At 55.3% G+C, this 12,234-nt stretch overlaps 1 protein-coding gene across 4 annotated transcripts in view; it reads left to right on the forward strand.

Moving 5' to 3' along the window:
• Positions 1-12,234, forward strand: part of TSPAN11 (tetraspanin 11) — a 66,495-nt gene that overhangs the window by 31,697 nt on the left and 22,564 nt on the right. For all 4 annotated transcript variants that reach the window (XR_006819698.1, XM_046013085.1, XM_046013086.1 and 1 more), the window contains exon 3: positions 3,190-3,381. Coding sequence is in view for 3 of the 4 variants with exons in the window: in XM_046013085.1 (XP_045869041.1) it covers positions 3,190-3,381 (192 nt within the window). In the remaining variant the exon portion in view is untranslated. The remainder of the gene's footprint in view (positions 1-3,189; positions 3,382-12,234) is intronic.

Here is a 12,234-nt window from a genome sequence, read left to right on the forward strand (position 1 = left end):
CAGTCAGGGAAGGGGGTCCCTTCAGATCGCTTCCAGACACTCTCTCATGGCTGGGGGCCCTGCTGCTGCCCTGGCTGACTCGTGGGCTCTCCCTGCTTTGCAAGATCCCAGCCCTTTCTGTGACTGGCGAGAGAGCAGCTCCATTAGTGGGATCAATCCTGCTCCTTTCCCGGGGCTGCATTTCTTACGCCCCGCCCCACTTCTCTCCCTGGGAGCACCATGGGTTGTGTTGTTTTGTTCCTTTTCTCCTAATAGGACTTTCATCCCTTTGGGCTGGGAACTCTGCTCCTCACTACCCCGGCTTCCACCTCAAAGGTCCTACCAAAGCAAACAGCCTCACCCAGACAGGGAAGGATGGAGTTCAAGCCCAGAGCAAGTGTCAAGAGCTATCCAGGCAGCTACACCCAGGGCAGGGGCCCCGAAGCTTCCAGGAAGCAGCATCTTCTGTGAGATTCATCACCGCACCACCTCCTGGGGGAGAGGGCAGGGCACTCTGAACCCCCATTAAATAGGGAACTTCATAAAATAGTCACGCAAGGACCCTCCTCCCAGAAATTCCGCCTGGCCCCGGGGTGTGGCTTGGGTTTCAGGGAACTCCCAGCAGACTGTGCAGTCAGGCTGAGAAGGCGGCCTTAGAGACCCGTGGACACCAGGGCTCGCTGCGTGCTACAGGATTAGACTTCAAACCCCAAAACTGAATACATTATTCAACGTAGCTTATCGTTTCTCTGGCCAGAGTGTCTAAAGCTTTTTATCAGATTTTCAGTGGGTTCCAAGTCCCTCAATGGGTGTCCCCACTCAAGCTCACACATGCCCAGATGGGGCGCCCTGAATCTGATTCTCCACCTATGGGGTCGACAAACCTCATGGATAATGGATCGTGTGTATATTTCTATAAAGAGATACACCCATTAAAAGATCAATGCAAAGTGGTCACATTGACCGTTTCGTGCCGCTCGAAATCTCTTCCTGGCACTCTCATGTGCCTTTGATTAATAAAAAATGAGAAATGAATTATTATTTAATTAATGCATTGTATTGGGTAGGCAAAAGCCTTCAAAATATAAGATCCACAGGAAAAAGTAATCAAAGGAACCCTTGGTGGTTGTAGGCTGGGCGTCACGAGTCTGATACAGCCCCCTTATTGGGGAGATGAGGAAACTGACTCTCTTAAGCCACACAGTTAGCTCTGCAAAGTTGGGACCCTCACCCAAGGCTTTCAGCCACACTGGGGGAAGGGGGCGCAGAAAGAACCTGTGTAGGCTTTCTTCTGGAAAGCCTCACTTGACACAGTGCCCCTGAGCCAGACTCAGGAACTCCCTCCATGGTCATGAAGGCTGTACAGGCCAGGGAGACCCTACACTCACAGAGAATTTCAAAATAAAATAAAATTTAAAAAAAAAAATCTCTCATAGTCCAGGATTTCACTGAAATACCACCAACTGTGAGATATAACGCCGTTGTTTTCTGCACTACCAAGAAAACGTGCGGCCAAGTATATTCGTAAGATGCATCTCTGTTGTAGAGATGTTAAATTGGGGGAGGGGGCTTTGGGGGGTGGCAGGGGGAGATGTGCCTCCTGGAATTGAAGAAACAAGCACCTTAGCCTCTCCCACTCCATTTGGAGCGGTGCGGCTGTGTGATGTCTTTCTACCTGTTTCCCTCACCTGCTGGAGGTGCTGAGGGGGACAAAGCACTTGGAAGAAAATCGATTTCAAGAGTGAAGTGAGTAGCACACCAGACCCAGCCCAACCTGTGGAATCAGAGGACGGAGTCCTCAGTCGACCTTCAGAAAACCTGGCTTTGAATCTCAATTCTGAAGCTCTCTAAGGCTGTTAACTTGAGCACCTTCTTCTTTGAAGCCTCAGTTTCTTCATCTGCCAAATGGAGCTACATGCTCCCCACCCCCGTCCTCCTCCCCAACACAAAGAATGGCCGCAAGGCTCAGAAGAGAGTGTGCCCCAGCCATGATGAGAGCCGCAACCCCCTTCTGCTCACTCAGCTGACATCTGTGAGTGCCGAGAACAGACACCATGAAATGACAGGGTGGGTTACAGAGTCACTCTGGGATGGATGGAAGCCCCTGGCAGGATGAGCGTGTAGGGACCAAGCCAGGCGGCACGGGGCGGGGGCGTGGGGCGGCTTCTCGTTGGACACACCTGAGGCAGAGCCCCCATCCGTCTAAGTCCCCATCACCTCTAAGTGAGGCAGGGAGACTAGGGGCCAGACAGAAGTCTGCCTTCCCAGGAGCAGAAGGCAGACATGGTCAGAGGTCCCAGGGGTCCTGCCCCGCACCAAGACACTGGGTGGACACCCTAATACCACCCCATCTGGCACCTTGAGGATGTGGAAACACACACACACACACACACGCGCGCGCGCTTCTGCTGAGCATACAAGTCACAGAAAGGGTTATTCAGCCTCCGTGCAGAAAGAACTGGGCTACGGAGCCACCCCAGCTCTGTGTCCCGGGTAACCTTCCTCGGGAGCCAGCCGCCTGATCTGCCAGCCAGCACTGCCCTGTCCCTGCCTCCTTCTCCGGGCTGGAAAAAAATTGGGATCATCAACTCGGAAGAAATCTCTCCCAGTCCTGCTGCCCCAGACTGACTCCAGCTGGTGCAGCGTGTGTCCTTTCAGGGTAGAGGGAGGCAGTGTGGCTCTGAGTCCGCTTCCTGGCCCTGCCACGGCCCCTAACCAGAGGCAAAAACTCGAGCAGCTGGCCTTTCCTCGGTGTTCCCCAGTTTTGTCATCTGAAGACGAGAAGGGGCGCGATGAGAAGCCCCAGCATGCTCCGTCCATGGGCAAACAAACATAAGGCTGAAATGGGGCGCATATGAACACACCCTACTGGGAAACATGGGCCAGTCCAAGGAGTACCAGGGGAGGAGGGGGGTCCTGTCTCATGGGGACGCAATAGCATCCCAGTAAGAAGTACCACAACTGGGAGTCAGCCTCGGATTCAAAATCCGTTCCTGTGTCTTGCTCGGGTGTGGGACTGAGGACAAGTCTCCTAACATCTCCATGCCTCGATTTCTTCATCTGTGAAATGGGTGACCAAACTATCCTCTCGGGCTCTTTGAAAGACTGAATGAGGTGGTACAAAGAAGTGCCTGGAACGTGGTGGGCGCTCTGTCGATGGCAGCTGTGGGCCTGCGGTGGCCACCTGCCCTGACCTGGACTTTCCTGCAGGTGGGCGGGGCGGCCGTCATGGCCGTGGGCGTCTGGACCCTGGTAGAGAAGAGCGGCTACCTCAGCGTCCTGGCCTCCAGCACCTTCGCTGCGTCTGCCTACATCCTCATCTTCGCTGGGGCTCTGGTCATGGTGACAGGCTTCCTGGGCTTCGGCGCCATCATCCGGGAGGACAGGAGCTGCCTCTCCACGGTGAGTGCCTTGCTGGAGCCCCCAGCCCTCCCCCTGACCCCCGTCAGGTTCCCGTATTGAGACCCCCCCCAACACACACACACGGTAGAGGTTCCTGGAATAGAGGCCTCAGGAAAGCCAGAGAGGGACAGTCACCCTCAGGTCTGGTGGTGGCCACAGTCTCCAGATTCTTAACACCTAAGCCAGACTTGGTGGCCCCTCTACTCTACCTTTCCACTTACCTCCTCCTCCTCCTCCTGCTCCTCCTCCTCCTCCTTATCCTCCTTCTAGATTTTATTATGGTGCTTTTCAAAGATATGCAGAAATGAATGTGATAATGAAGCCCCCTGTCCCATCACCCAGACTCAACAGCTACCATCTTCTGGCTCATTTCTTCCCTCCCTCCTTCCTACCTCTCCCCCATTGGCTCCCTGATAGCGAGTGGTCTGTAATATTTCAATGCGTCCCCCTAGAATGGAAGGGTCCTTCTTTAGAAAACATGACAACATCATGATCACACCTAAGAACAATTACCAGTCATTCCCTAATATCATGAAATAACCAGGCAGTTTCAAATTTCCCTTTCTCTTTCTCTTTTTTTCCCTTCCTCTTTCCTTTTTTCAGTTTGTTTGAATTGAAACCTAAATTAGGCCCATGTATGAAGATTGGGCAGTTTGTCTCCTGAATCCCTTTCAGTCTCTCAACTATACCACCTTTCTCTCTCTCCCTCTCTCTCTCTCTCTCTCTCTCTTTCTCTCTCTCTCTCTCTCTCCTTGTTTGCAATTTATTTGTTGAAGGAACCAGGTCATCTGTCCTATGGATTTTCTGATTATATCCTTGTGACATTGTTTAACGTGTTCTCCTGGCAGTTGAGTCTAGAAGCTTGATCAGACACAGGTTTGATTGTCGGCGCAAGAGAATATCATGAGTGATGCTGTGGGCAGCACCGGCTCCTTGAAGCTGGGAAGACTGTCCATCCAGAGCCGGCTCATCGTGTCGGGAAAGGAAGCCAGGGCAGAACCGGCCGGGGCAGAAGGAAGACCCACCCCCTTGCACCCATGCACCAGGCTCCCTGGCAGCTGGGTGACATCTCCCCCCTTTAATCTCCTCCCAAGGGCCAAGCCCAGTGGGAGCAGGAGAGGCTATAAAACATGTGGAATTAGCAGGGAAGGGCCAGAGCCAGGACAAGTCCGAGTGTCCCTGAGAAATCAGGTTGAGCTTGCATGGAATCAGGTCACAGGAAGGAGCCTTGAAGGCTGTGCTCTCCCCACCCTGCTTCCCTGTACCCTTTGCGCATCCAACCAGGGGAGCTGAGGCAGCCGATGGGCTGTCCCTGGAAGCCTCTGTCACCGGTGGTGACCTAGTTTTTTAACTCTGGCTATAAAAGCACCTGCGTTCAGGCTCAGTAGGATGGCTTTCCCCTGCCTAGAGAAAATTCTTTGATTCTGCTCTGAGGGCTAGCCCAGAGCCAAGTGCAGCTCACGGGGACAGTGGCACGCTAGTGGGGGAAAGTCCCACAGGGACCCACCCACCAGCGCGTGGGCTTTGACGTGAGCTGTCCTAATGGCAGTGGGACAGGTGTGCCCCGGGCCACCCCCACACCAGCAGCCAGCCCTCACGTGGCCCGGCATGCGTCCTTGTGAGCCTGCAGGACATCCTGATCTGATCAGCATCAGCTGAGTGGAGTCACTGGGCAGGTGGAAGGGGTTGGTGGAGAAGCTTCTGTACTGATGGGGACCAGCCATATGGGGACCAGTGCTGTCAGGCCCAGAGACGTCCTGATCCCTCCATTCTCCGTGGGTCTGTCTTTCCTCTGCTCAGTCCTGATCCTTTAGCACCTGGGGCCTTGAGCTTGGCCTCGGGCTTCAGGCTGAGCCCTCTGGCCCACGGAGATGGGCTGCGGAGCCGTGTGAACGCCAACTGCCCCTTCCTTCCACAAGCCAATACTACCATGGAAGAAACAGAACGCGCCTCTCCAGTCCAGGAAGGAAGGCAGAGAAGCTCACTGGGGAACCTTCCTTCTCACTCAGAGCTGTCTGTCCTGGCTCTAAAGGAGGCGCTAAGACCCATGGTCCCCCACAGCCCCAGGAAACAGCCACCTGCTTTCCACCCTGGGCCAGTTATAACCTAAGTGGGCACTGCGGGCTGAGAGCCACCTCCCTCTGTCCTCACAAGAATAGCCCTGGGAAGCTACAGTCCCCGTGAGCTCAGCACCAGGCCCTGCTCTAAACACGGGTGCCTCTAGCTCTGTTCTTTGTCACCCAGCCCTGCAACGTACTTGCTCTCACGGTGTGCATTTGAGGGGAGGAAGCTGGCCCGCAGGGAGCTTAAGCAATTTCCCAGAGACCATACTGCTAGGGGCAGTTGGGTCTGTCTCCTGGGCCAGAGCTCCCATCCCCCGCACCACCCTCCCCCGCCAGCCTGCCTCCAGGGGGCATTACTCACCCCACCATGCCCATGAGCCAGCTGGCCCCAGAGGTGTGGAGGGAGTAAGTGCCAGAGCTGAATTGTGAAGCCCAGTTGGTTAGAATTGCCAACAAGAATACACATCCCAGGGAGGCCTGGCAGGATGGGGGGCAGGGGGACGGGAGGCCGAGTGGGTAACGTGGGCGGAGGGGCACGCTGTTCTCCACATCTGCAGATGTCAGTGCAGAGCAGCTGCTCTCAGAGGCCTGGGTGGGGACAAGAGGGAGGTCTCGGCAGGGCCTAGCCAGAATACTAGGGCAGGAGACCAGGGGTGGGGTGGGGGGCACCTAGAAGTTCCTTGCGCTCATTACAGTATGACAATAACTGTGTGTCAGAACATAACCCATATAGAAAGGAACTTGAGGGCCATTAGCTCCAACGCTCCATCCAGACGTTCTAGTCTGAAGACACTGGGCTGGAGAGTGTGGGTCACCCAGGCATTAATGGGGGTGCTCAGCATTCTCGGCTTCTGTGGAGCCCAGTCCAATCATAAGAGCTCTTCCTCTTGGCCATCTTGAAGTTCAGAAGAAAAGTCTAAGCGTCACTAACGGGCAGCCTTCTGCTCTGCGAGCCACACGTCACGGCCCCCCTCTTCCTTACTCCCATCCTGTAGCATCCATGAGCAAGGCTGGCCCGCCCTCCAGGCCCAGCCATTAAGATAACTGATGTCTACAGCGTCCAGTCCCAGCCTGCATACGGGGACTTCTGGAAGGCCAGGGCCTCGGGCTTGCCTGCACGGCAGTGAACCTCTACCTCTCAGCTCTCCCTTCTGAGCTTCAGAGGGTCAACAATCTTGAGGACTTCTCATCCCCCTGGGCCTCGAGGCAGGGCTGGGGGCACAGGGGCTAGTGCTAGATGCCCTCTTTCTTCTCAGCCCCACCTCGGCCCCCTCCCCGCCCCTGCCTGCTCTCACTTCCAGAACTGATCCAGCGCCTCTGGCCTCTGTGGTCCATGTCACTAACCAGGCACATCACCGGCGTGGAAGCCAGGGCAGGGAAGAGAGCCCATGCACAGCCGCCGGTGCAGGGGTCTGGGGGCAGCAGGCTAGCAAAGAGCAAACTCAAAGCGCAGAATCTTTCTCCCTTTGCTCCCCCCCATCCCCCCTGCAAAAGAACCAAAGACAGAACCATCCTGAGGACAGAAGCACAGGTGAAGTGGTGGTTCTGAGTCACCCCCATCCTGGCCCCTGAGCCCCGGAGTCATTGAGCCCTTTACTGTTTCCCCATGAAGGTGGCTAAGACAAGTAGGAAATTTCCAACCCAGGCTCTCAATCGGGGCCAAGCGATGTGGTTAAGGCAGTTTGAAAGGGTTCTGCGGTTCCTGGAGGCTCCTTGCTGCTCTCATTTCATTTCTCCCCCCTCCTCGTCTAACTTCCCTTTGAAATCTTTCCTCAGCTAAAGGCTGAAGGCAACTCCAAAGGAGGAATGCAGTGAGTCTGGCTTTGCACAAAGTGGTCCCCAAAGAGGAAAGGGAAAGATGAAAGACCAGCCAGCCAAGTGATGTGCGTCCAGCCGTGATCAGGTGGAGGGCGAGGCTGGACATCCAGCGTTCCCCGAGAACGAACCAGGGTGGGACTGGGTGGGGCTGTCCTGCTCACATGGCGTAGTGACATCCGTCCCGTTCCAAGCCCTTCCTCCTAGTATATCTGCAGCCCCTAAAGTCCCTTTCCCAAGAGGGAAGCGTTCATCAGGGACAGGAAATCTGCAGAGGGGAAAGGGAATGGGATTTAAATTATTCACGCCCGATCTTCTGTTTTAGCAAAAGCTGCGTGCGGGACCCAGATAATTCAGGCCATCCAGGCCTAAGGCCGGTGACCAGGACGGATGCCACCCTGATCGGAAGGGATATTTTTAGAGTTTTGAATACCAGCTCTGAAAACTTCTATGTCTTAAGCCAAATGAAGATGATGATGGATAGTTTGGGCTGAACTGGGTCCTCATCATTGGCTCTTTTATATTGAGGGGATGGATTAGAACAGAAGAAGGGCTAGAACCAATTTCTGATAATGAGGAAACCCCAGATTGCAACACTTCCATCCAGTGTATCCCGATCTGGTTCATCAGAGCAAGGAAGTCTAGACTCAAGGACTGTGGTTCAAAAGCGAGTTGTAGCAGAGCTTGCCCAATTTACTCTGGGACTTGGGAAAGTCACTTGGCCACTTCTGGCCATCTTGGGATCCCTGTCTTTTTCTGGGGGTAAGGTATGACGAGGATGAGAGTGTGTTCTAAGGAGGAAACGAGTCACCACATTATATAAAGATCATCAAATGTGGCTATAATTATCATTTACATCACCGTCACCATGACCAAGCTCCTTTGAGAAGGAACCTAAATAAATGGAGTTATTCTTAGGGCCAGTCCTCCCAGGTCCCCACAGCTTGGGCGAGACCACTTCCTTGATGGAAGCTGGTCATGGAGGAAGGATCCCCCTGCCCGGGGAAGGGCTGGGTGTTGACTGCATCTCCCCATCGCTCGTTTCTCAGCCTCATCTTACTTTGTCAGTGTCCATCAGCCACGCAGGCACGGTGGTCACAGCCTTGTCTGGTTGGTGGCACGTTGACCTTTGAGTCAGCTGCCCACATGCTTCAAAATGCTTCTGCGCCCCAGGCTTTGAGAACCCCGACTCCTCTCTGTCAGAGCAAAAGAGCCTTTCCTGGCCCTGTATGGTTTGGTGCAGGGGAGGCCAGGAAATGGACAAGATGACTCTTGTCAAGACTCCTCAGGAAGAAGTAGGATGCAGATTTCCTCAAGAGTCTGCCTTGAGGCAAGAGGGCGGCCCCGGAGACCCATCCAGTCAGTCAGCCCCTGCCCCACCTCTCCCAGCTGGGGCCGGCTGGGATCCTCCGAGAGAGGCCTGTTCCGAGCCGCACAACCACACAGCTGCCTGATGGTACGCGGCCCCTCTTCCTCTCAAGCCCTTGGCAAGTCTTTCCCATCAGCCTCCTTCTCAATGGTCTTACTTAATTCAGGGGCTATGCAGAAGGGACTGCCAGGGTGCTCAGACACGAACTCTCCACCTACCCCCTTAGCCAGAGAGAAAAAGAGACTTGACTAAGGTCACAGAGCCAGGAACTGGCAAAGCCTGGTCAACACCCAGATCTTGGTCCAGGGCCTTTTCTGCTGCCCCCGGCTGGCTTGGCACAGCGCTCCACCCTTTCGGATGCTTCCAGCACGAGGAATGGGCATTCATTTTCCCTGGATTCAGGACCAGTGGTTTGCATTCCAGGTGAAAAGCAAAGCCCTTTGAGGACTGGGGGTCAGTTACCCGGCTGCCTGTCACCTGATCCAGTCAAAAGTGAAGGTCAAGCTTCAAGCTGCGGGCAGCGTGGCAGGCAGCAGCTCTGTTCGTGTACCAAAGACAACGTGTTGTCCTAGCTGGAGAAAGCCCAACTCGGCCGTGTGTGGGTCGATGATCACCCCATAGTGGGGGCTTTCTGTGCCCCCCTCTCTCAGAGTAGGGCTGACCAAGGAGACTCAGAGACAGTGAGTGTGTGTGTGTGTGGCAGGAGGACAGGGGATGGCTGCTAGAAATCAGCCTTTCGTATCCCAAATCCAAGAGTTTACTTAGCTCGCGATGATGCCCTCTCAGTCATTTGGTTGCTGCTTCTTTCCTTAGCAGATTCTGAGTTTAGCCACAGGACAGGAAGGCGACATGCTAGAGTCTCTCTCCCCTAATGAAGCCCAGTCTGGCCCTGATGACTGGGGGTTACAGGGGATCTGAACCCCACATAGCCCTTCACAACTTACTTGGAAGCCTGTGGGTCCACACAGGTGTTTCGACCTTCCCGGGGACATTTCTTCCCCACTGGCGTGATGGTGTCTCTTACGGCACGAGCTCACACCCACAAGGATGGCTGGCCGCTGAGGAAAACTGATCCCGAGCAGAAACTCTCCTCGTCCTGAGGTCCCTGGCACATTGTCAGTGAGGCCGAGGCAGTGGCCACTGTCAGACTCTGAGAGTTTCCTGTCCTGCCAAGGGCCCTGGGTGCAGACAGAGCACAGGAGCCCCCCCTTCCCATCCAGGAGGCAAGGTTTCTGATCCACACCTCATTCCCATCGTGGAGCCACGGGCCTCCCTGTGCCCCTGGGCCTGGGACAGGAGCAGTGGCTGCACAGGCGTCCAGACGGGCTCCTCCCCTGCCGGGTCCTGGCGCCGGCTTTGGGAAAGCCGTACCTCCATATTGGCCTGCAGCGCCCCACTCCATCTCCCCGCACATCACACGGAGGTTTTAGGGGAGTTGACTATCAATTGAAAAGGAAGAGCTTGGAGGCAGAGAGACGGCAGCAGAAGGGCTTCATTCCCGATGAGGCTGATTGGAGTGTGTGGCTTTACAGCTGCAGCCAAAAGCCTTAGCCGCTGGTCAGCTCTGGTTGAGACAGGCCCGCAAGCCTTTCTAAGAACTGCCCCACTAAACTCACGACATGCTGGAGAGCAGAGAAGGTGGCATCCTGAGGACAGGCTGGCCCCGAGGTGAAGGAGGAAGGCCCACTCCCCAGACAGGACAAGCAGTGAGTAAGGAGAGAAGCAGGGGTGGTGGTGGGGGTGTTCTAGCTGTCCCTGCAGGGAAGCAGGAGGCCAGGACAGAGGAGGCAAAGTCCCTACACATCACAGACTGAAGAAGCTGTAGCACAGAGACGTTTCTCCCCATCTAAGCCCCACATTTTGTGCAGAAGGCCCAGAGAGGGTGAGTGATTTGCCCAGGATCACACAGCCTCCTGTCCCAGAGGCAAGCTGGACCCAAACCCCTAGGCCAGAGCACCTTGTGTGACATCACACTTCTCTGACTGGCACCATCCTGGGTTCCAGATCCCCCTCTCTTAAGCTGCAACAGGTGGAACCGATCACCACCTGCCTGTTGCAGCCAGTTTTCCTTGTGGGAAAGCCCATTCCCAGAATTTCCTGCTCTACTGGGCACAAGGCAGGAGAAGTAGGGAAGAGTCTAGTGAGGAACAGGAGACACCTGTATCAAAACGCAAAGAACCTTCTGGGGGGTTTAAATTCCTGTTTCCATCTGGTCAGAGCTTCTGACCTCTCTGAGCCTCAGGACTTCTCCTAACCTCCAGGCTTGGTAGGAATTTCTCCCGCTTGGCCTTCCCTTTCCCCTGTAGCCAACCCTGCCCTAGAATTACCATCACCGGGGACCTGTCATAGGCCCCATCCGTGGTCCTGCCCTGGCCCCACAGGCAATCTCATTTGTTCTCATCTGCCCCAGAACCTGCACAGGGGCCTACAAGCTGCACCCCATCTCTCCCACAGCCTGGGAGAAGATAGCAACAGGAACATCTGAGTCCTTCTAGGGGGACAACAGGGAGCAGCAGTTAGCCATTTCCCCCGTGCCCAACCTGTCAGGCAGAAGCATGCCTCTGAGTTCTCTGGGCCATGCCCCGCCCCACCCCCGTCCAGGAGCCTGGCCTCATCCTGCCCCCCAGGGTGGAGGGGCTAGATGGTGGGGGCTGTGAGCACTGGGCTGGGGCCTGCAGGGCTAGAGGTCACCTTCATCCTCCGAACAGTGACGTCTCCTTACAGGAATGGCTTGAGGCTCTCAAGCCCACATCCTCTCTCTCCTGCACAAACAGTCCGGCAGCAGCACCTCTGAGTCCTGACTGCCTCCGGCCGGTGGTTAACAGCCAGAAAATGATGTGCCCTGCGGTCATCGCTGCTGAAATAGCTGACTCCGTCGTTTCCAGCTGGGCTTTGGCTGTTGGCAGCTCCCTGACCCTAGCCGGCCGCTAGCACCCTCTCTCTCTCACACACAGCCACGCGGGGAGCCTCTGGCTCTGCCCTTCTCCCTGCAATTTAACCTCGGCAGCAGCTTGCGTCGTCTCCTCTCCTCTTCCGCTGCTCCGCCGCTCTGAGAATGGGCCTCTACCCCGACCACCTGCTGGGCTGCCATGCCTCCTCAGTTTTCCAGCTGTGGCTCCGTTTCTGGGTTCCTGTCTCCAATAGTGCAGAATAGCGGAGGAGGCAGGGGACGGAAAGCTTGGGCGAAGTTCCCCCCTCTGTGGCAGAATCAGCCCAAGGAGGACGTCCAAAAGCCCAACTGTATAAAGTTCTTAAAACTGACTGCAGGGAGGGCCCCGACTGGTGCCAAGCTGCCTGGACTCATGCCCCACTACCCCTCCAAACCGTGACAATGCCCCAGAAATGGTGTCTGGGGCCCAGCTTGCCCCCATGCGGTATTAGTCCATCTGAAGAGTCAGTCCCTAATTAATCACCCACCCGAGTGTCACCATGAGAAATGTTTCCACACAGCTCCACCGAGCTTCTCATTAAAGAAAGTGTTGCTTTGGTTTAGACAGCGCTGTGTTGTTCCAGCTTCGTTTTGGATCTGTAGCTTTAGAAAACATCCAACTTCGCTTCTAGTCCAAAAGGTACCATTAAAAAATTAAAGAGAAAAAAATGTGGAGG

This window comes from Meles meles, chromosome 7 (genome assembly GCF_922984935.1).
Source record: "Meles meles chromosome 7, mMelMel3.1 paternal haplotype, whole genome shotgun sequence".
Lineage (NCBI taxonomy): Eukaryota > Metazoa > Chordata > Mammalia > Carnivora > Mustelidae > Meles > Meles meles.